The 24,145-nt window shown below is 47.3% G+C and overlaps 1 protein-coding gene and 1 pseudogene across 6 annotated transcripts in view; one reads left to right on the plus strand and one right to left on the minus strand.

Moving 5' to 3' along the window:
- Nucleotides 1-24,145, plus strand: part of ATP2B4 (ATPase plasma membrane Ca2+ transporting 4) — a 92,991-nt gene that overhangs the window by 45,587 nt on the left and 23,259 nt on the right. For 4 of the 6 annotated variants that reach the window (XM_019649679.1, XM_019649682.1, XM_019649677.1 and 1 more), the window contains exons 3-14: nucleotides 10,588-10,785; nucleotides 11,407-11,664; nucleotides 12,149-12,274; nucleotides 12,977-13,102; nucleotides 14,248-14,283; nucleotides 15,831-15,992; nucleotides 18,523-18,737; nucleotides 19,075-19,317; nucleotides 19,905-20,146; nucleotides 21,097-21,328; nucleotides 22,702-22,881; nucleotides 23,590-23,677. In XM_019649679.1, the coding sequence (XP_019505224.1) occupies nucleotides 10,588-10,785; nucleotides 11,407-11,664; nucleotides 12,149-12,274; nucleotides 12,977-13,102; nucleotides 14,248-14,283; nucleotides 15,831-15,992; nucleotides 18,523-18,737; nucleotides 19,075-19,317; nucleotides 19,905-20,146; nucleotides 21,097-21,328; nucleotides 22,702-22,881; nucleotides 23,590-23,677 (2,106 nt within the window). The remainder of the gene's footprint in view (nucleotides 1-10,587; nucleotides 10,786-11,406; nucleotides 11,665-12,148; nucleotides 12,275-12,976; nucleotides 13,103-14,247; nucleotides 14,284-15,830; nucleotides 15,993-18,522; nucleotides 18,738-19,074; nucleotides 19,318-19,904; nucleotides 20,147-21,096; nucleotides 21,329-22,701; nucleotides 22,882-23,589; nucleotides 23,678-24,145) is intronic. The other 2 variants (XM_019649678.1, XM_019649681.1) reach the window with 1 other exon arrangement.
- Nucleotides 7,265-10,572, minus strand: LOC109386488 (40S ribosomal protein SA pseudogene; annotated as a pseudogene).

The following is a 24,145-nucleotide window of genomic DNA, read 5'->3' on the forward strand; positions in this document are numbered from 1 at the left end:
AGTTCTTAACCATCGCGCCACTCGGCCGGCCCTAATATAGTTATTCTTAATCTACACTTAAAAGAATATGAAAATCCAGTTTTATTCTTGCCTGGCTCAACCCAATTGCCCAGTGAGCCATGGTAATGTGAAATTTTGCCTCATCAAAATGGAGAAAGAACAAAATGAATCTTTCTTTCTCACTTTTTCCTGGTTTCAGCACTTCTGTCACAGGTTCTTGTTTGGTCCTATCAGTCAGGCAGGCCATGGTTGAGGAGCATGAGGTGGAGAAAAGATCTTATCCTTTAGATGCCTTCAGACTTTTAAGGTATACTAGTCCTAAGCCTTCCTTGGAGGCCACATCATATTTCTTGCTGATTCTAAGAAGTTTTGACCCCTAGCCAATGCTATAAGTTAGTGACTTGGAGTCCAGACTCTTTAGGTTTTGAGAGAGAGAGAAAGAGAGAGAGAGATTTTTATCCAGATATCTATACATTGTCCATGTCTTGTTTTCTTTGCAATTTGAGAGCTGCACGACATGTTTTCTTTACTTCTAGAATTCAGTTTCCTTTCTTATAGGCTTTGAGTTCAAATACCAGTTCTACCACTTACTAGCTGAATAACATTGAACAGTTTACTCAGCCTCCCTGAGGCCATTTCTCCTTTGAAAATGATATTTAGTACAGAGAGTTGTTGGGATTAAATACTGTAATGTATATACAGTGCTCGTTTATAATGGGGATTCAATAAATTAGTTGTCTCAGATTAAAACGGAGTCCATGTGTCTGAAGATACTTGCCAGAAAATGAGTGCCTATGGAGAGCAATGTGTTATTGTATCCCTAGAGGCTATGAACATGTAACTCAACTACTGTCCATTTCCTCTGGTCACCTCTTGATGTCAAAAAGAGATCTGGTTGAGATGGCAGGGCCTAGTTGCTTTCATGTGGCTCAGTCTTATGGCTGGTATCTAATGACTGCCTTTTGGCACTGCCTACTTCTTGTCAGTTAGATTCCTTTACCACTTTTGTAGTAGTATTGACCTTAAAAAGAGGCTATTCCTATTATGTTTTCACTTAGATAATGCACCAATCAGGATTTAGACAGATCATTCTTTTCCCCTTTCTATCCTGTTCTTGATTGCTTTTGATCAGTTGTTTCTCTCACAAAGTGAAACTCAGGAGTCCAAATAAGCTGGAACCTAGGAAGCTCCTAACAGCAGGATCCAGACTTTCCTCCCAAATTTCCAAATTCTTTGTCATAGTCCCTACTGTTTATTTCCTGATTCCCAGAGAGCTTTCCTTCCCAAAGGCCAACATATATTCTACTTTAACTTCAACACCAGATATCAAATGTTAATATGCTTAGATTCTTTCCCAGTCTTGGTTTCAGACCTGTAGTTGAAAGCCGGCCCTTCAGATGACAGGTGCCTCTGTTGCCACAGACCCTGGCCATGCCTATATCCTATTACCTCTACCATTGGCATAGTTGCCAATTGCCATTCTCCTGCTTTCTTAGATCATAAATATGTTTCCTGATTTATTTCGGTGTAAGATTTACCATCATCTTGGTCCTTGAGCTGGGGAGTCAGAGTGTCAGAAAACAACTTTTCCATGAGTAATTTTTAGCTCCCCAAGGCCAACAATGACCTCCTTGTGTGTGAGAAAGGAATAATGGGGTAGGAAAAGCAGACACCGAAGAGCTATGACACAGGAGTCTCCCCAGACAAGGGTGATGCTGAGCTGTGTAGTTGGGCAGGCTGAGAAAAGAGCATTGATATCCAGGTGCCCAGTGAACTGGTACTATAAAAAGCCAGCCTGTTCACAGAAGACCACACTGAAGTGCCTGACAGCCTTGCATGGTTTTATCACCTGTAGAAGGCATCTGCAGACTAATAAGAATAAAGAAATTTACCTGGTGCTTGAATTCTGTTGGTTAGAAACCAAAGTAAAGTAAGATTGGGATGATTGGTTCCTAGAGTATGCCCCTTCTCCTTTATTTTCTGTTGGGTTAATAGCATCTGTAGTATAGATTGACAGATTTTTTTTTTTTTTAAGATTATTGGGGAATTGGGGAGGGGAACATTGTGTTTTTCCAGGACCCATCAGCTCCAAGTCAAGCTGCTGTCCTTCAATCTTAGTTGTGATGGGTGCAAGCTCAGCTCCAAGTCCAGCCACCGCTTTCAATCTTCTTGCGGGAGGAGACACACACGTAGTCCACCATCCCATGCGGGAGTCGAACCGGCAACCTTGTTGTTAAGAGCACACACCCTCACCCTCACCAGCTCAGCAACAGTTCTGCTTGGGTGCAGCTACTGGCCCATGTGGGAATTGAACCAGCGACCCTGTTGCTCAGAGCTTGTGCTCTAACCAACTGAGCCACTCGCCAAGCCTTTCTTTTGTTTGTTTGTTTTCACCATAGCTACTAAGCGGCCTTATGGAACTTGGAGTCTATAACATTTCTGATACTAACATGGTTTTATTACTATAGATTTACACAATTCTAGAGGCAGATGAGACTTAATTTTAATTCATATATCCTCTCTCTCTTTCTCTCACTCTCTCTGTCTCAACAGGCCAAAAGGTTTAAATTACTTGCCTAAGGTCTTACCACAGGAATGGAATATTTCATGTTTTCTGACTCACAGTTCTTTAATGCTCTGCTGCCTCATGCTAAGACAGCAACAGAAAATCTCAGAAGCACAGACAATTTAAGTTTTGTATTTGTCGACATAAGAATGTCCAAACCTCTAAAGAATTTTTGTAAGAGTTTATTTGAGCCAAGCTGACTACATGCCAGATCTCATATGCTCTAGAGATGGACAGTTTTGTAAGTTCTTTTATACATTTATTTGGAGTTAAGGAGGAACATAAAGAAGGTTACATGAAGGTGGGAGAGAGCAAGGTGGGGATTGGATTAAAGGATAGTTAACAAGACTATGTTTTTTCTTGAGGGTGATTACCCCTCCGAGGGGTCTGAAAAAGACATTTCAAAGATGCCTTAACCTAGAATCTAGGTCCTAGATGCACAAGAACAATGGACAGGACTTGCTTAAGGCAAAGATAGCTTTTTACTACTGGGAGTTACAGGCCTGAGGAGTGACTACCCAACATGACCACCCAATTAGGAATTTATGATCAGATCACCTTGTGGGGTTACTTCTAGCTAGATTTATTACAGAGCCCCTTTTTTGCCCACATATTTTAATGCCTGATAAAATGCCTAATTGTGACCCACACTAATGTTAGTTGAATATTGGCTTGTGCTCCTTGAATGTACATGGCTAGTTGGAGTAAAAGGAGTTGCTCTAGTAGCCAAGAGTTGGTTAGACTCGAGAAAACCTGGAGGTGCTCATCTTCACAGCATTCAGCAACAAACAGAAACAGGGCTGAATGTGATCAAAAAAGGGGAGGAAAGTTAAGGAAACAAAAGGGTGGGGGGCATATGTGAGAGAGACTCAAGCCAAAAGAATATCTTGGAAGGAGGGGAAAGGGTGGAGGTGGACAGACCACCTCAAACAGCCAGAAAGCAGTTACGCTGTGATGTGTAAGTAGTTCACGCAAGCCTAGTAGCTTCATAAAAGCCAGTTGCTACTTGGTAGAGGGGTGGGAAAGGTTTACACAAAGCCTGGGGGAAGCAGCAGCCACAGCCATATGCTGGATGATTGAGAAAAACAGGAGGGAAAGGCCCTCCCTTTGCCCTTCCCCAGCCCCCTGCAGGGAATTCCACGTTGTTGCATCCTGGGAGTTCCCTGTCTGGTTTAGCCTAGGGCTGAATTAGGCCAACAGTGCCTGACTGCCTTTGGCCTTCTCTTCCCAGTACAACCCCAGGCTCTGAATTCTTTTCTATCCAGCCCCTCCTCGCCCAGAGCTGGACTTCTGGGTTAGCTGGCATAATGCTACCAGGCAGGGGGCAGAGAAATCTTGATGGGAACTGTGGTTAAGTCTGCCTGAACCTGAGCACCCTCCCTGCTTTCTCCCCTTCCGCCAGCCCTCTGTGCCACATCCCTTTGGCAGCTCCGTAGGAACTGCTGCAAGCTTTGTTTTGATTTGAACCTTCTTGGTGCTGCCTTGCGATGAACCATCTTCTGGGGATGGGAAGTAAGACGACAGTCCCTCCTTGACTGAGGTCGGTGTCTACCCTGGAAGTGGAGCTTTTGCTCTTATTTAGCTCGGAGGTGTGAGCACTGGGGAGTGTGAGCTGCATGGAAGCACACGTGCGCAGTGTGGGAGAAGGTGGCCAAGCAGAGGGCTGACGAGGGCACTCAGGGAGCTTTTTATTTGTTCCGGAGTTGGAATGTTTAAAACAGGCATAGTACAGAGGGCCAGATAAGGGGAATGTTCTCGGAGGAAGTGCCCACCTCAGAGGGCTGTTTTGAGGAAAATGAGAAAAGGGGCATTCTTCTGTAAGTCCGTCATCCTTTTGCTATGACCTGGAGGAGATTGCTTTATCTCTAGGAGTTGAAAGTCCAGCAGACAGAGAGCGCTCCCCAAGCTGTGGATGTGCTAAGCTAGAGAATGTGAAGTATGGAAATTATTCTTCGTTGTTAAAGGAGTGGCACTTGCTTAGCAGCAGGAGCTGGCTAAAGCCTATAGGTTTCTACATTGATTTGAAGCTTCTCCTCCCCATCACCCCCTAATCGAGGGTTTTTAAGGTGGGATTTGAAAAGAATTCTGGTGTCTGTTCTTCTCACATACCAGAGGGGACTGCCTCCAAATCAACCCAGAGAAACCTCTCCCTTATACTATCTGTGTGGGAGAAGATTCAGCTGTCTCTTTGGCAAGATATCATAACTCAGACAGCTGGGAAGTCCCTCATGATGCCCAACCCAGCCCCACCCTTTCTAGGACTGAACTGGCTCTGATAAGTTTGCCTCTGCTGACAGCCCTGGGCCTCCTAGGGAGGCTGGCTCTGGCCCTTCCCTGCTGGAGCCAGGCCACTGAGGGCTGAGCTGCAACTTCTCTTCCATAACTCTGGGTCCTGGCACAGGCTCACAGCAGACACAGATTTTCCACTGCTGCCTATTTGTCTCCCTCCAGCTTGGGCAGGGGCTGTGTCACTCCCCAGCGTGGGGTGGGGGCGATGACTTCACAGCCTGACATTCTTGTCACCTCTCCCAGCTCATGTGTTCAGTCTGGTTCTTGGGGCCAGAAGCACTCCTGATTGGGTGGAGTTTTTTATCTCATGTTCTTGGGGACAAGATTCTCTCTCTCTCTCTCTCTCTCTCTCTGATGTATTTCTAAGGGAAACCCTTTTTCTGTGATTCCAGCATTCTCTCCCCACCAAGTCTTCCTTCCCTCTCCAGGAAAAGATGTATTTCAGATGCAACTGCAGAAACCAAGGAAAAAAACTCTTTCCTGGGCTGGACAAGTATGAATATGCAATTACAGCTGCTGAGATCAGGCCCTGATAGCCTCTCAGGAGGCGGGAAGAATTGGAATAAAAAGCCCAAAATTGGGGATTGGCCAAGCTCCCAGTCCCACATGGCTTTCTGTGCCATGCCACATATCTGAGTGAGGATTCCCAAGGCTACTGTGCTAACAGCCCAATCTGCCCCTCCCTGCCACAGGGCATGCTGGGAACTGGGACAGCCACACGCTTCTTAAGGTAGCTACTGAAGAGCTTAGAGTATCTTAAGGTGGAGCAGATAGATACGAGAAAAGAGCAAAAAGGAAGTAAGGATGTGACTTTGATGGCATCTAGGTAAGAGCAAGGCCTAACCTTTTTTGTTTTCCGTAATGTGTCTTTTTATTTGCTTGGGTCCGAAAAAGGCCATAATGAACCTTTTATTAAGTACAAAATTTATAGGTTGGACTCTGACAAACCTGGTGTCACTAGCCCTGAGGACAGGAAAAAGACAGGACTAATTCACCCCAATTGTAAACAACAGGAACAGGGCTGATTTGCTTGGAGGTGCAGAGGAAAACAGCATGTGAGTCTGCCCCTTGGCGAATGAAGTAGGTGACCAGCCCTCCCTGTTTGCCTGGGACTGAGGGGAGTTCTCAGGAGGCGAGAGCTTCACTGTTAAAACCCGCAAAGTCCCAGGCAAACCCAGGCCAATTAATGACCCGAGAATGAAGCCTCAGCTGAGTGCTCTCCCTCTATACCCTGGCCCCTCTACAAGTAGGTTGGCATCCAGCTGCTTCCTGTGGAGTGATGCAGCCTCTGCCACATACTAGGTTTGAGTAGTTATATCACCTCTCCAGGTCTTAGTTTGCTTATGTGTAAAATGGAGTTAATAGTAACTACTTCATAGGGTTTACAATGTTTGAATGTGAGAAGACACAAATGCGCCTGGTGAAGCATCTGGCACAGAGTGATCATTGTTAGCAAACTTATTTATTACTCATTCATTCAGTTCATTCAAGAAATCTGTATGCATACCATGTGCCAGGCCCTGCTGTGGACCTACAGAACAAAGACAAAATTCCTGCCCTCATGGAGGGGGATAGACAAACAGAATAAATGAATCCATCATATCATAGATTAGGGGAGAAGACCCGTAGAGGGAACATCTGAGCAGGATAAGGGGGATGGAAAGTGCTAGGGCAGAGATGTCATGGTGTTAAATACTAAGGTGACATTTGTACAAAGACCTGAAGGAGGTGAGAGAATGAGCCCTACCTAGTGAAACAATTCTGAGCAAAGAAAACAGGGGTCCGGAAATAGAAACATGTCTGGTGCGTTCACAGACTGGTGGGAAAGCTAGCTTGGCTGCATCTCAGTGACCAAGGGAAAATTGTAGGAGTTAAGGGGTGGGGGACTGGGGGCTCCCAGAGGGGTTGTTGGTGCCCAGTTTCACTCCAAGTAAAAGCCACCAGAAGATTCTGAGTAGATGGGTGTCATGGATTGGGTTTGAAAATATTCTGGCTACTCTGTTGAGAAGAGAATGAGAACAGGAAAGCAAGGGTGGAAGCAGGGAGACTAGTTAGAAGACAGTTGTAATCCAGGCAAGAGTGATGCCTTAGACCAGGATGGTAGCAGTGGGAAAGAAGGAATGAGTGGACCTGAGATATACTGGGGGTGCCAAAAAAAATGTATACACTGACTTGTATTCATCTTTTGTTATCAGTGTATATCGAGTATTACAATTTTAATACAGTTTTTTCCTTTTTTAAAATGTGTATGCTTTTTTTTTTTTTTTTGGCACCTTCTGTATTTTGAAGGTAAAGCTGACAGGATTTCCTGACTAAATGGATTAGTGTATGAGAGGGAGAAAGGAGTCAAAGATGACTATAAGATTTTGGGTTGTCGGAAAAGTCATGACGTATTTTTTCTATGTTTTTCGTTGTAAAAATACATCATGACTTTTCCAACAACCCAATATTAATATGAGAACAGAGGGGCATGGCTACCTCAGAAGGGGTGCTTTTGGCTCGACTTCTGTTGTTATTGGGCCGTCATTAAGCTATTGGGATGTTCTTTATGATGAGCTCTTATATCAGATGTCTTGGTTTGCCTTCATAGTCATTGTCCCCACCCTTATAAAGAAGGGAACAAAGGCCGCTTCTCTCTTTACATTGTGAATCCTGCTTTCTTGAGAAACATCCCAGGTAGATTAACAAATTATCAAAACTCCTATTTCCCTCAAGCAAACCTGGCTCTCCAGCACAGCAGTCCCCAGTTGGCACAGACTTGCCATCTAAGGTCCCTGGGGAGAAAGGACCAGCAAGGCCCTGCCCTCTGGCAACTCTACCTCTGCCAGCCAGGAACACTCCTTTCCCAGGCCCTTGCTTTTTTTTCCCTGCTGGGAACCTGCTTCTCAGAGTGGTGGAGGCGGGAGACTCTGGGAGGCAGCCCAGCTTGCTTTGCGTGCTTTGGCCAAACCCTGCTCCCTGCAGAGCTCAGCTCTAGTCCAGGGTGGTGCAGTTGGGAACTAGGAGGCAGGAGGCCGGGGGTAAGAACATCGGGCACCGCCTCCCCATCAAGCTTCCTATTTTCCTCTCTTAAGCGCTAGCAGGTAGAGTGGTCTCCAACCCTCGACTCCACAAGTGTGGGTGCCAGCTCACCCCATTTTACCTCCAGGCAGGGTCCCGCATCTGCCTTCCCAGACAGATGAGTATCTCGAGGATCTCTCCTGATGGTTCTGTTTTCAGGGTGGAGAAGTGGAAGCCGTCTCAGACCCTGCAAACAACACTCTCTTGGGTACCTATTTTCCCATTTTCAAAATCTTTTTCTGTATAAATGTCTTCCTTAGATCTAACCCAAATCTCTCCTTTTGCCATTTAAGAACACTCTTGGGTCTTACTCAATGGAGATGGAGAGTAGATGTTTGCCCTCATGCTACGCCCCCATCTCCCCACCAGTGGAATACCCTGCATGGTCACTGAAGTCGGAAGAAGCGCTCTGGCGTCAGTGTCTTCATTTTCTTCTTGTAGCATCCTGTCATCTGCTTTTCCCTGGGCTCTGTGTGAACCTTCATCCTCTGATTCTGTGAGTGGCCTGGTCCTCTGATTCTAACCCTCCTCAGCTGCTGACCTTTTCACAACAAAGGTTGCCACACCCTGCCTGTGGGGAGCCCATCAAACAGTGCAGCCAACAACTTCAAGTGCCAAGACCTGGGCTAATTTGCTGCTGTGTGTAAACAACTTGATGAATGCCAACTGGCAGTAATTGAAATTTTAGGATTTCCTCCCTTCCCTTAAAGTGTAAATCCTTGGGGCCCAGCAGAGAGGCCTAATGATAAGGAAGGCACTAGGAATAATTCTTTTTCTCTCCGGGAACATGCCTAGAAAATGTGTGCACATTCACGCAGGTATCTAAGCATATATGTGTGTTAGTGGGAGCATGCTGGCAATCAAGGACGGTGTACTATCTGACTTTGTAGCTCCACCTTTTTTGTTCTCTTTTTATTCACTCTGAATAGTAGTACTTGTCTTAGTACCTGGTACTTCTCTAGGTACACAGTACTTAGTAGAAAACTAATACCTCTTAATGGTGTGTGTTTATGTCTATATGTGTGTGACAGAAAATGAAAGGTATGTGTGCTCAAAGGGGATGCCCAGAGTTGGAGCCTCAGAGCCTCTGTTCTGTTGATCTCCTAAAGCCACTGGAACTTGAAATCAGGACTAGTGGGGCTATGTCCCCTAGCCTCCTAGCATGACCTTGAGCAGATAGCTTATTCTTTCTGGTTTTTGTGTGTGAGCCAATGGATGGAAACTAACTCTGTTTTTATTTATTTTTATTTTACTTTTTTTTTTTAACCTTTTAGAAACTCTTTATTTTCCAAAAACCTTACTTTCATTTTGCTTAAGAGTTTGTGGACGAATAGCGTAGGACCACTCAATTGTTGTTCCTACCCATTCAGTGTCCTGAGCAGTGAGGGCTGCAGACCAGTCCTCAGGGGTGGACTGAGCTCTCCAGTCTTTAGTAGGAAACGGCTGAATGGGCACCGAGGGCCCCTGCACGCCTTCAGACCAGTCTACGACCTCAGGCTGAGCAGCAGTGAACTCGGGAGCTGGAGCCATCCATTCGCCCTGAAATTCCTCCTTGGTCATAGCCTCTTCACCAGCGGCCTGCTCTTCCTTTTCAATATCTTCAGAGTCTCTGTAGAAGTAGAGGTCAGGCATGACCTCCCACAGGTACTCGCGGGAGATGGTGCCACGCATGCGCAGAACTTCCTGGGCCAGCACCCCCACACCAGACCCACGGAGTGAGCTCCCTTGTTGTTGCGAGGGATGGCAATGTCCACATAGCGCAGAGGAAAGTCTGCAGTGGTCAGCAGGTTAACATGAGACGCTTCTGTGAGAGGCTCGTGGTCAGCCCCAGCATCGGTAGCCACTAAACAGAAGTCTCTGCTCCCGGAAGGCTGCCTGGATCTGGTTAGTGAAGTGGCCAGCAATAGGAGTGGCTCCAGTGGCAGCAGCAAACTTCAGCACAGCTCACTGGCCGGTATTCCTGGACCATATGACAATGACATCAGCCAGGTTTTCAATGGCAGCAATGGCACAAGCTGCCAGTAGAAGCTTCTCCCAGGTTCTCTTCAGATTTATGATGTAGAGGCCATCACTTTTCCGTTTGTAGATGGGCTGTTCTACTTGGAAGTCGAGGTTGGTGCCACCTAAGTGGGTTCCTGTTGCAAGGAATTTGAGAACATCCCCCTCCCTCACTTGTAGGCAATCAAGGGCTCTGGACATTGTAAAAGATTCCCTTTAAGTTGTGTGTGGGAACAGAGAACAATGCCATATGGGTCTCTCTCTGGGTAGCATGGAAAGCAAGCTAACTGTTTTTAAATCATCACCAGCATTTACGTGTTAACGTGAGACAGAAGTTCTGTGTGAGTCCCAGGAAACATTTTAATGTTTGTGTTCTTAGAACTGGAGCCTGGAGCATACTCAGTAAGGAAGAGATGAAGTTTTAGGTCTAGGTTAGCTTACCCCAGAGACTAAGAGGAGTGAGTGAGTGGACCCTGTGACCAACTTGTCTCAGTTTGCCCATTTTTAGACTGAAAGTTTCACACCCCATGAGTCCTGGGCAAATTGGTGTGGTTAGTCACACTAGTCATGGTTGGGCAGATCAGGAAGCAAGGGGTCTTTTCACTGCCTTCTTCTATCATTCATCTCTTTCCCTTTTTTCTCACCGATTCATCTCACTCCTATGTCCTTTTTAGGTTTATCTGGGAACCCGGCAGATCTGGAGAAACGTAAGCAAGTATTTGGACAGAACTTAATCCCACCCAAAAAGGCCAAGACCTTTTTAGAATTAGTGTGGGAAGCCCTTCAAGATGTTACCCTCATCATCCTGGAGATCGCAGCCATCATCTCCTTGGTCCTGTCCTTCTATCGCCCCCCTGGTGAAGAAAATGAACGTGAGTATCTTAAACAGCCCAGCATGACTCTGATCTGGTTCTTTCCATAACCACCAAAAAGCACTTAGTGTTTGTGGCTGACAGATTATAGCTTAAAAGTTTTCCATTATCCGATGTGAGTTCTCCAAAGAAAACCAACAAATAGCTAATAAGCTACTCTTCCAACCCATTTTGATTCAGGATATTTTCCCCCTTCTTCCATCAAATTCTTATTTTGAATGTAACAAATCCTCTACTGCTACCCAACCAACAAAGCCCTGCTTCTCGAAGTGCACCCCACCAATATTATTGGCATTTTGTGACATAGCAGTGGGAGCCTGACCATGTTGGGAATAAGTTCTATACATGTGACTTGCCTATAATTTGCATTGATGTGTTTTGTGCTATTTAGTCATTTGCTTCTTTTGGGTTACCATAAATAGTTTTATGGTGATGAAATGATGCCCAATCCTGCTGTCCTCCATTGTCCTCAGAGCATAGCTCTACCACCCAAGAGTTTTATTTTTTATTATTCTCTATCCCTGACTTGCCATTCTGGGGGATTTCAGAAGCACTACCCCTATTTTATTGTCAACAAAAGCCCCTAGGTGATCCTTTCTTTCTCTCTTTTCCCTGGGTTAGAGTGTGGTCTACCTGTAAGTAGCCCAGAAGATGAAGGGGAGTCAGAAGCCGGATGGATTGAGGGGGCAGCCATTCTATTCTCGGTGATCATCGTGGTGCTAGTGACGGCCTTCAATGATTGGAGCAAAGAGAAGCAGTTCCGGGGGCTGCAGAACCGCATTGAAAAGGAACAGAAATTCTCCGTCATCCGAAATGGTCACATCATCCAGCTCCCTGTGGCTGAGATCGTGGTGGGTGATATCGCCCAAATCAAATATGGTGAGAGCCCCGTGTTTCTCGCACCCATGCCACCTTCCCTATTTGAGGGCCAGGTCCTTTGGCATAAGGGGGCTAGGAATTGCTGAGGACCCAAAGAGATAGGCCCCCAAATCGTGTTAGCTTCCAGGTTAGTGTTTAAGGAGGTCGTAGGAAGAAAATTCAAAGAAAGAAGTCACGGAAGCTCTCCTAAAAGATTATCAGCCTGTACCCTGTGTGTCTTTAGGTTAAAAGTATATAATAGTCAGGCCGTGGGAAGGTGTTTGGGGATCAGTAATTGTTTGAATTTATCGTACCTGGAAAGGAGTCTTGTCCCAGGTTGTGGGAGCTGAAGCTGTCTTTCAAAGGCTCTCCAGCTACACCCTGGGCCGTTGTCTCTGTGCAGAACCCATGGGGGCAGCGCTGAGATGGGGCTGGGTGGTCCCCACCCTCTGCCAGGCTCTCACCTCCCCTCTTTCCCTGTTGCCGTCTCCCCTCTGTGCACTAGGTGACCTGCTGCCCGCAGATGGGGTCCTGATCCAGGGAAATGATCTCAAGATTGACGAGAGCTCTTTGACTGGGGAATCGGATCACGTCAAGAAGTCTGTGGAAAGAGACCCCATGTTGCTTTCAGGTATTGCCTGTGGTCACCCCAGTTCCCATTCTGCCTCCAAGACAGCCAGGCCGCAGAGACCTAATCCAGATCCTGCTGTCTCTTCTGGCCTTGCCCCATCTCCTGCCCCTGTGCTCATATCGGGCAGTGGCACATTAGTGGGTTGAATAGACGTATATCCGGTAACCTAAAAGAAGTTCTCTATAAAGCAAGTGCTGTACGGGCCTTGGGAGGGCTCTGCCGGTTGGGGGTGGATGGTGGTGGAAGGAGCCTTACCCTAAAGCAGACACACTTACCTCCTTATCCCCCAATTTGCTTGGTCTATTTTATTTATTTATTTATTTATTTTTTTAATTTTAATTTTTTTTTATAAAGATTTTTTTTTTAAATTTTATTGGGGAACAGTGTGTTTTTACAGGACCCACTAGGTCCAAGTCAAGTAGTTGTTTCAATCCAGGTGTGGAGGGCACAACTCAATGGCCCATGTGGGGGTAGAACCGGCAACCTTGGTGTTATCAGCACTGAGCTCTAACCAGCTGAGCTAACTGGTCTCCCCTGCTTGGTCTATTTTAAATGGTCCCGGCTCTCGACCTTTTTCTACTCTCTGCTGAGTATATCATTATCTGTGGAGGAGGAAGAGGGGCTGGTTTTTTCCAAGTCTGTGATTCAGATGGCTAGGTGTAAAAAAACAACACTCCTCCCATCTTCTCCTTTCTCATACAGGGACCCATGTCATGGAAGGTTCTGGCCGGATGGTAGTGACCGCTGTGGGTGTCAACTCCCAGACTGGAATCATCTTTACCCTCTTGGGGGCCAGTGAAGGAGAAGAGGAGGGGAAGAAGAAGAAAGGTAAAGGGCATTCAGAATGAGATTCTCTTCCCTTCCATCCCCATGGGTAAACTAGGAAGCAAGGGAGCAGATCTGGATGCAAGAATCTGCTGGATGAAGAGTGCAGGCATCCAAACCCCTTGCCGAGAGAAAGATGTCAACCCTGCCTCTCCAGGGTGCTCTGAGGAAAATATGATCCTGGCTCTAGGCTCCCAAATCAGGTTGCATTTGAGCCTCGATTCCTGGTTGTAAAGAGGTGAGTTATAAAGCCCGCCTCCAATGAGGTGGCTAGGCGCTCTGGACCCAATTGCCCTCTGTAGTCCTCCAACCCCTGTCCCTTTCTTCCTCAAACATGAGGGATTAAACGAACCATGAGGGCTAAGAAAATGGCCAGGAAATGAAACTGGATTTCTGCTGAAACCATGGGCTGTCAGTGGAAGAGAGACAGAGCTAGGAGAGTGAGCAAACAGAGGTAATGTCCACCCAGAAGTTAGTCCTTTCTTTGCCATTTACTTGTTTCCGAGGGAAGGAGAAACAGAAGGTGAATGAGAGAAAGATAGTAAAACCAAGTGTACACCTTTTCATAAGCACTCCTCCTTTCCTTGAAGGACAGAAGGACTCGACCGCTTAGATTGAGGACCATCTTGGGCTGTTTAGTGGAGGGTAGTTTATGAAAAGGAAGTAAAACACAACTCCCTCCGGTACTACGCTGTTCGTTTTTGCAGCTACCTGCAGATGAATAAGGAGGGAGCTTGCCTGGTGCTGGTGAACTGACGTGGAGACGCCGTGCAGGACCTTTGCCATCAGGCAGAAACAGTTCAAACCTCTCACTTCCTAACCCCTCACCCCGTTTCTCCAAGTGCTGTGACTTAGGCCAGGAGCACCCTCCCAGTAGCAGCCATGCTCTTAGGAGGAAGCAGCTTGGTGTAGGTGTGTGCACTCACCTGCGTGAGTGGTGTGGTCCATATCCCACGGTTTCATGAGAGCCCCTCCACTGAGAAGGGATGTAAGCGGAGATTTGAGCTTCCTTCACATTCCCTTCCCTGCAACTCAACCCTTTTGCTGTCGCCCTTTTGGGCTCTGAGCAGGACCAACACATTGGATATCTGATCTCTTAATAGTCACTTTGGGTCTCCACCCCACTTTTTTCTTTCTTGTTCAAACAGGTAAAAAACAAGGAGTCCCTGAAAATCGCAACAAAGGTAACCTGTCCACCCACTCATTTACCATCTCTACCTGACTGCACTCAAACCAGACCTTTCCAGGCCATCTGCCTTCTCCCTTTTCCTTGCCATAAATCTGTTATCTGCTACTGTGGCCCAGATACCTCATCCTGAGGAAGGTGCAGAGATTTGGGGGTGGTCCCAAGGTCCCAGTCCCAATCTAATATGGGACAACAGCATCCTCTGCTGTTGGCTCAGGGAATCTCATGTCAAGGTTTCTCTTGGGGAGTGTGTAGGATTGATCTGCTCTTCCCAGGGTACTGAACTCTTTGCCTCATTGCCCTCAGCCTGATTTAAACACCAATGGTCATCAGTTTCTGGGTTGGAAGACTTCAGGGTCCTTATGGTAGAGGGCGTTGGGTGGGCAGTCCCTGCACCCTCCTCTTGCTAGCTTCCTCATCGGTGTCCTCTTCTGGTCTGGAATCCTTCTCTGCTAGTCTCGGGGTGCTTAGAGAGAGCCTTTTCTCCATGCCTCTCTCTTCACCTCTTTCTTTGTTCTCTCCACAGTCTGTTTTCTTCCTCCTGATCTGATGTGTGTTTCTTTTTTGGTGACTGTGCTGACATCCGTCTCTGTCTTGTTTGTGAGTCTGACAGCAGAGACAGTATCTCAGGAAGGACATCCTAAGCTAAAGGGCCAAGCGCTGCAGGAGTGACGTTAGAAGGTGGTGGGAGCCAGCGAGAATTGTTCTCTTGAGACAGCTTCCAGAGATTGGTTTCCTCTGTCACCCACATCATAGTAGTCTTTAAAAATAAAGTCCTCATGTCGGAGAACCAGGGATCCACAGAACTAATTCTTTAATTTCAGGTCTCTTTAACTCTTCTTTTTAATGCAAAGTGGATTTATATGTCTGTCTTTATCCCTGCTTTCTCTTGTTACAGGGGGGCCCCCACACCAGCTTCTTCCCTCTCCCCCAGAAGACTAATCCCAGGTCCCACTCTGGCCCTCCATACCTTTGTCAGGCAAGGGAGCAAGGGGTTTCCTTCCCCTGTTCAACTGATATAAGAAGGAACTGGAGAGCACCCTTTGTTTGGGGTCTGTGTTTCTTTCCCGGCAGCCTATACATAGAGAGAGGAACCTTTGAACAGAGCAAACTAGGACCCTTATGCTCTGGAAACATCTGTCAGCCTTCCCTTTCTATCCCTTTCTGCAATAAAGATTGACTGTTGTAAGCACTGAGTTACAGAAAGGATGTTTGTTGGTAATAGCTCTTGGCATGACTAATCCTCTTGCTGGAATAAACCTGGCTTGGGCTTTCAGCGGGGGGCCTGGAAGTTGCCACTGCCGAGGAAATTCATAACCTAAAAGCACCCCTGTGTCATCTGCAGTTGTTAGAATATCATTCCACAGGCCCTAATAGAGGGTCAAAGGCAAGTACCCTGTCTGGCATGGGGTGAGGGCGGTTAGGACTCATGTCAGGGGTCCAAGGTGTATACAGGAAGAAGACAGGTTTTCTGATTGCCACCTGCCTGTTGCTCAGTGCTACTACCTGTCCTGTTCACCTGTCCCATTTGTGTGTACACCCTAGCAAAGACTCAGGATGGAGTGGCCCTGGAAATCCAGCCACTCAACAGCCAGGAGGGGATCGATAATGAGGAAAAGGAGAAAAAGGTGTCCAGGCTGCCTAAGAAGGAGAAGTCAGTGCTGCAGGGCAAGCTGACACGCTTGGCTGTTCAGATCGGGAAAGCTGGTGAGTAGGGCAGAGCCTTCTGGCCATTGTGGTTTATCAAGACTGTTCCGGATCCTCGCTGCTTTACTTCCTTTCTCTCCACTCCACCCGCGTCTAGCAGAAGCTAAAACTTGCGAGTGGCTAGTGTAGTCTAGGTAGCCATGTCCCCTCCCTCTGCCACCCATTGGCCACTCCCTAGGTTTCCAGAGACAAATGTTTCCCTCTATGTAAGGGCTAAAGGCCCTTGGGTCTCTTTCATCCAAACAAACGGGAAGTAAAGAACTTATATCATAACATGGGAGATTTACGTTAGCAAGAAGGGAGACTTTAATAACTGCTTACCTGTCACATGTGTGAGCTTGTAAATTCCTTAAGGGCAGAGAAGGCTGGCAGTTTGTTAGAGGTAGTTCCCTAGCAGAGCAGTAGCATCAGGCTAGGCACAGAGCCATAAATTCAAAATAAGGACGGAGGGAAAAGGAAGAGAGTGACCTCAGAGGCTCTTTCCAGAGGAAAAGTCACTAAAGACACTCTTGCTTGTGTACTGCGAGAGCAGGTGGCTTCTCCATCACTTGCTGGTGCATTCTCTCTCCTCTACCTTCTTTTTGTGGTGAGGTGGGGCGAGGGCGTTGGAGAAGGGAACAAAAGGAAGATTGCTCTTTCATTGGACATACCCCGCCCCCCGCCAGGTACTCCCTTATATCCCTGTCTAATTACTTCTTGACCCCCACACCCTACCCCTCTGTTTACCATAATCGTAGTCTAGCCTAGTACATCAATGTGTGTACAGTTCACCTGAGGCCTTCTTAAAGCGCAGTACCTGATTCAGGAGGTCTAGGGCCGAGCCCGAAAGTCTGCATTTCTAACAAGCCCCAGGTGAGGCCAATGCCACTGACCCACTAAGCACACACTCTGAGTAGCTAGGATCTGTGTTGTCCACGACCGTAGCCACTAACCATATATGGCTATTTCATTTTAAATTAATTAAAATTAAACACAATTAAACATTCAGTTCCTCAGTTCACGTTAGCCTGATTTCGATGGGTCAATAACGACATGTGGCTAGTGGCTACCTTATCGGACAGTGTTAGTCTAGCCTATGCATTTGGCTCTATTACCCAGCTAGCTCATCTTGATGACTGTGAAATCTCTAGAATATAAACTAGATATGGATGAGAGGAATTGCAGGTGTGGAATCAAGCCATGGAGCCTGGCACACACTCAAGGTTTGAAACATTAAACAGATTCCACCCAACCCCTCCTGTTATCCTCTTAATCCCCGCTTTGCTCTGTAGGACGGATAAGCTTCCGGATGGCTGGCCACTCATCTCCTTTGTTGTATTACTTTACACATCAAGCCAGGCCAGGACTCGGGTGAGGCAAATGGGGTGCCTTGTGCCACCCTGAGAGTGAGGGCCCCTTCAGTTTTATACCACAGGCACCTTGCTTGCCTCACCTCAGCCCTGAACCTGATGAAGAAGCCAAGTGCAAAAGAAATGCTTTCATTGATAGTCATTGATCGCCTCTCGCCTTTCTTGGATCCCGCTGAGTCATCGGGCCCTCAGGAAAAGTGAAGACCCAAACCAGACTATGGCTTTTAAGGCAGAGCTTTCCCCGGGTATTGTGCTACAGATGTAGGTACTGCTGGGCCCAGATACTGATCTCAGGGCAGTTGGAGCCCCTAGGCCAATTGTTTTCAGACCTTGAGCAGATTCTCCCATTTACCTCAGTGTGTAGGATGACCAACTGTCACAGTTTGCTCGGGACTGTCTCAGTTTTGGCACTGAAGGTCCTGTGTCCCAGGAAACTGCTCAGTCTCAGGGCAATCCAGGATGGTTGGTCCCCTACCAGTGTGTCATACCAAAAACCTCTCTGTGCCTTAGTTTCTTCAGAAATAGGGATTATAATCGTAACTTACCTCTCAGGGTTGTTATGAGGATTAAATGAGTCAATGTGAAGTGCTTGTCTGGCCCATAGTGTGTAAGCACTATATAAATATGTGCTATTATTTGTCTCTTTCATCTATGCCACTCAGAACAAAGGTTGGGAGGCACCCTTCTAAGGGTTGGTCTTGTAGGTGATGTGCTGACACCACAGGGATATTGCTGTATACAGGTTGTGAATTGCCCAGCATTCGCAGGTTATTGCAGGAGAAGTCCACATTGATAAACGACTAGGAAACAGTCAAATATGGTCACTACATTGTGAATCATAGGAAGAGGGTAGGTCTAAAATAGAATCATAGAATACTATTTTGGAAAACTAGACCAGCTGCCTTATTTATGAATAAGAAAACAGACCCAGAGAGAGTCAACGACGAGTCTAAAGCCATGAGTCAAGTTAGTGCAATGTCTCTGGAAAGTGAGACCTGTGTCTTTTTCCCTACACTATCATGTACAAGCAGCAGAGAATGGGTAGGAGATTGTAGTATGACTTCCTAGATGTAGCGGTTATAAAAATTGGTAGCAAAGATTGCAGCTTCTGCTGATATGTCTCTGGCTGGGGCCTTAGGAATGCCCTCAAGCCGGAGTTCATGTGACTTGTTTCTTGTCAGGTCTGATCATGTCTGCTATCACCGTTCTCATCCTGATTCTGTACTTCGTGATTGACAACTTCGTGATACAGCGCAAACCGTGGCTAGCCGAGTGCACCCCCATCTATATCCAGTACTTTGTCAAGTTCTTCATCATCGGCATCACTGTACTGGTGGTAGCTGTGCCCGAAGGGCTGCCACTGGCTGTCACCATTTCACTGGCCTACTCTGTGAAGGTGAGTCTGGAATGATACTTCCTTTAGGACAGAGATGGGGGGACAGTACCACGTAGCCTTAAATAAAAGGAGAGGTCATTTGTGCCCTGTAAACTCTGGGTGGCATCTCATAAGAGCACAAGTCCCTGGCACTGTGGAGGGACCATCATGATCAGGTGCATTAGTGTGTAAGTGACCCAGTAGAATCTAAAGAGGATTCACAAGAATAGTATCCTGCATCTTTGTGTGGGACAAGAGAATGAAATGTGGAGAGATGTTGGCTAGGAAATGGCCTTTGACCTGTATTGGGGGGAGCTCAGCTGGTCTCCTCTCAAGTCTTTTCTCTTGTCCTCTGTAGAAAATGATGAAAGACAATAACCTAGTACGGCACCTAGATGCTTGTGAGACAATGGGCAATGCCACAGCCATTTGCTCTGACAAGACAGGCACGTTGACCATGAATCGCATGACTGTGGTACAGGCTTATATCGGAGACACCCGTTACCATCAGCTCCCAAGCCCTGATGCCCTTGTGCCCAAGCTCCTGGACCTTATTGTCAACGGCATTTCTATCAACAGTGCCTATACCTCCAAGATCCTGGTAAGCTCTTCCTTTGTCTGGACACTCAGAATGGGCGGTGGGAGAGAACATTCATTTTCCCCGAGACAATTCATTTTCTCTTGTTCATTCTGCCTGTGTTACCATCCCACATCACATTTTCCACTCTTCAGTGAACGTGTTTAGGGTAAGACTAGGTTAGGGAGTAGATGGGGGAGTGGCAGGTAGGAATCTATGGCTGTGAAATGCCCTTCAATTGCCATGTAAAGGTAAAATCTCCAGGGAGAGAGACCTCATGCTGATAGCAAAATTGGGCTCATCAGGAGTCAAGTACTACTCACTTTCCAGAAACTCAGGGAGGACAGTGTTAGAATAAGACCCACACCCCCGGGGTGAGCCACCAGCACCAACCCCAGGGCAAACTATAATAAAAAAAAACCCTTAAGCCCTGGATGTCTCAGGGACCAGTCACCACTGACCACTGTCTACCTTGAAAGAAAACATATGCTGCCCACCTCCCACCTCGGGCTCTGCGTGTGTGAAAGTTTTGAGGGGAGCGCTTTCCTTCCTGAGTTCTCCCCTTGGTCGAGGCATCTTATTCAAAAGTCCCTTTTATGTTTTTCTCTCAGCCTCCGGAAAAGGAGGGAGGCCTGCCGCGGCAGGTGGGCAACAAGACGGAGTGTGCACTGCTGGGCTTCGTCACGGACCTGAAGCAGGACTACCACGCGGTGCGCAGTGAGGTGCCCGAGGAGAAGCTCTACAAGGTCTACACCTTCAATTCAGTGCGCAAGTCCATGAGTACCGTCATCGAGAAGCCCGGCGGCGGCTTCCGCATGTACAGCAAGGGTGCCTCCGAGATCATCTTGCGCAAGTGAGCATGCCTTCCCTGCCTTCCTCCCTTCCAGATCCTCCCTCAGGAAGGCCTAGGTGCCATGCCCCGTGCTGAGCCCTCTGAAGGATGCACGGCCCTCCTTCAGGTGTGACACAGTAACTAGTATCTGAGCATTTACTTAGGCCAACCATTGTTTTTAAGTGCCTTGGGTGGCTCATTTTCTTTAATCCTCACAACTCAGTGAAGTCGATACTATTATCGTCTCTTTTTGACAGATGAGAAAACAGGTACAGGGAAGTTGAGTAACTTACTCCAGGTAATACTGCCAGGATTCAGACCTACGCCATCCAAGCTTCCATTTCCTAATCTGAAAACAGATAGTAATACCCACCCGTCTCACAGGGTTACTATAATTATATGAGTCAGTGTACGGAAAACAGCTTGCACACAGCAAGTACTAGAAATGTTAGTTCCATGGCCCCTTTTCCTTCTCTTCTCAACGGTAATTGCAGGGAAGTTACATAACTTAATCAAAGTGGCTAGAAGAAGCACAGGTCATTAACAGTTGACCTGCATGGATATAGGGCCAGCAACTGAATTAGCCAGTATCCCAGCTTGGCTTTAGCCACCTTCTGTCAATGAACACATTCTTGTTGAACACATCCTATCCACCGGGCACTATTCTAGATACTGGGGACTAAAGAAGTCTCTCTGCCTTTGCGAAGTTCGAAAGAGGAGGTGATCCACAAATGACTGCACACATATGAATAGGAACAGATGACATGGGAGAATCACACGCTCTGCCTATGTAGACCTTACCCGTCTCCAGGTCCCTTAGAAAAAGGGACCCAGCTGGGTAATGAATAGGGATTTCTGGCCCTGGAGCAGTGTCTATAAGTAATGCAAAGTTGCCAGAATGTCTATAAAAGACTAGAGCGTCACACTGGTTGGGAACGGGGATGCGGCTCTCTAACTGTGCCCCTCCCCAGGTGTAATCGAATCCTGGACAAGAAAGGAGAAGCAGTGCCATTCAAGAATAAGGACCGAGATGAGATGGTGCGCACTGTCATTGAGCCCATGGCCTCTGAGGGACTCCGGACAATCTGCTTAGCTTACCGAGATTTCAATGATGTGGAGCCCCCGTGGGACAATGAGAGCGAAATCCTCACCGAACTGACCTGTATCGCAGTGGTGGGCATTGAGGACCCCGTGCGCCCAGAGGTGAGGCTTTCGCTTGGAGAAGGGGCAAGAACACATGGATGGAAGCCTTCCAGCGGCCCCTGGCCCATGTGCAGGCCCAGTGTGACCTACTGGGAACCCACCAGGAGTCATGGGAACGAGGGTACTGGTTCTGTTTCTACTTGTGACCCACACAAGTTACCTAACTGCTTCTCACTTAAAAGTATAGCTGTTTCTGTGCTTCTGCCTTCACAGAACTGCTGCAGAGCCCTGAACTGATTTCAGAAGGTGGCATTCCTATGGGTAATGCTGTGTGGAGTGAGAAGCATAGGTTTCGCTGGGCTTATCATTTGGTTCTTAAGAATAGTTAGGAGGCTGACTTAACCAGGACACCAGCTTTATCTCTAGCCACTTCTCTTTCTTTTTTTGGGGAGGGAAGTGGAGGAGGGGAACAGACAAGTTGCTGTCCTTTGGTTCGTCAGTCTAGTTGTGAAGGACACCGCTTCACTGGCCCATGTTGGTATTATGATCATTGTGCTCTTCCCGGCTGAGACAGATTGGTCGCCGGCCATTGGACGGCGGCTCACAGCAGGCAGCTCACGGCAGTTCTCGCTGGCTGCCGGCCACTCACGGTAGCTCGCGGCAGCCCACTGCAGCCCCACTGCAGCCTACGCCGTTGCCAGCCATTCCCGGCAGGCAGCCCAGCTCCAGGTCAAGCTGTTTTTCACCATCTTAGCTGTAGAGGGCGCAGCGTCACTGGCCCATGTGGGAACCGAACCGGCGGCCCTGCTGCTCAGAGCTCGTGCTCCCAAGCCATCAACTCTTAACCAACTGAGCCACTCGGCCGGCCCCACTTTTCTTTCAATCAACACATTTTTGTTGAGCTTCCCTAGAATAGCTGAACACTATTCTCGACTACAGAGCATTGAAAGCTTCTGCTTCTAAGAAGTTCAGACAGATGGGCTATCAATTGTCAAAGCCCAGAGGCATGAAAGGGTGTCATTCGTTTGGAAAACTACAAAAAATTGATATGGTTGGAGCATGGGCCAGGGAGGGTGGAGAGTGGTAAAAAATGTCGGCTAGAAAGGAAAGTAGTGGCCAAATCTCAAAAGGCAGTACGTGCCCAGCTAAGTAGTCTAAATTGTAATCAGGAGAATAAGCTTTTACAGCTGGTTCCTGAAGCCAGTTTCCCCTTCAACTTGTGGTACAACGAGGCAAATTCCAGTGTGGGGAATTATGGGTAGGACAAAAGTGAGGTAGCACCAAGCAAGGTGAAAATGACCAGACTTAACCTGTGCCCCAGGGCACTGTTTCTAAGGTATTTCTCCTGTCCACAATGAAGGGACAGCTGAACAGGGGCAGCTTGCCGCCATCACCAGCCCTACCTCCTTCTCCTCTTGCCTCACTCCCCACAGGTACCAGAAGCTATTGCCAAATGCAAACGAGCTGGTATAACTGTCAGAATGGTGACAGGAGACAACATCAACACAGCCCGGGCCATCGCCACCAAATGTGGCATTGTGACACCTGGGGATGATTTCTTGTGCTTGGAAGGCAAAGAATTCAACCGACTCATCCGCAATGAGAAGGGCGAGGTGGGTCCTGATGGGGAGGAACTGGGGCCTCATTTGGCAAAGGAAGGGCCGGTTCTGGTGTAAGGCATCTGGGACACATGGGAGAAAGTGGGTGGTTTTTAAACTAAAATCTATTCATAGTGAAATGTCCCTTCCACCAAAGCTGCTCGGATGGTAAAATTGGGAGTTCTTTTCATGATGTTCATTCACAAGCTAGCTTTTGAGACAGTGTCACTAACTCTTCATGTCTTCCCTTTTTTTTCGGTCATGGGATGATTTTGTACTGATTTCTCTCTACCCTATCCCTCCTGTGTCACTGCCCTGTGACTAACAGTGGCACAGGTTTGTAAGAGGACGTGCTCTGGGTGTGGAGCAGACCAAAGCTTCCTGGTCTACCTAGAAATCAAACCTAAGACCTCAGAAGCACCACTTGAGCCAACAACAGCTAACCCTGTTCACCTCTTGTCAAAGGGTCTAAGAAATAGGGGATAGGCTGCCAGGTAGGGAATTGGGAGGAGAAAGAAGACAAGCAGGGCCTGAATGGTCACCACCAATGCATCTGCCCTTGGAGAATGAATCCTCTGCTTCATCTCCAGTGGAGGCCAGGCTAACTCAACCCCCTGGGCCATGGAGTACCAATCTCTCAGTAGTTCAGAGTGTGAAGAAGTAAAATTTTCCTAGATGGCTGTTCTGAGCTTGACTGACCCAGGTGTGGTCTGGTGTTGACAGGTAGAGCAAGAAAAGCTGGACAAGATCTGGCCTAAGCTTCGAGTCCTGGCGCGATCTTCCCCCACGGACAAGCATACACTGGTGAAAGGTAAGGTCAGCTCCTGAGTAGGTGCCTGGGGTAGAGAAAGGCAGGCCTGGGTGGGGACAGATATGAAGCATCAGCCAAAGCAACTCTCCTGTCCTGAATAGGGAGGTCCTAGGAGAGCTCTCCAGCTCATTGGGAGAACATACAGTTTAGCAAACACCTAAACACCTTGTGAGTATAAGACTTATAATAAAGTTGTTTTTAAACATCATCATATAATATCTTGTTTGCTAATAATACTATGAACTAGGCATGGCAGGTTAAACTATTCCCATTTTGCAAATACGGAAGTTTGAGGCTGAGAAGACAAATAACAAACTACCCAGCTGGTAAGTGGAAGTGGTACAATTTGATCCCAAGTCTCTGCCTTCAAACCATTCAGTGCTTTTTCCACCACGTAATAGTTTCCTTAGGGCATCAGACAGGGTGTCTGATGAGGACAGATTTCTTAGCTTAGAGTGCTACCCATGA

This window comes from Hipposideros armiger, unplaced genomic scaffold, assembly GCF_001890085.2.
Source record: "Hipposideros armiger isolate ML-2016 unplaced genomic scaffold, ASM189008v1 scaffold_134, whole genome shotgun sequence".
In the NCBI taxonomy this organism is placed as follows: Eukaryota; Metazoa; Chordata; class Mammalia; order Chiroptera; family Hipposideridae; genus Hipposideros; species Hipposideros armiger.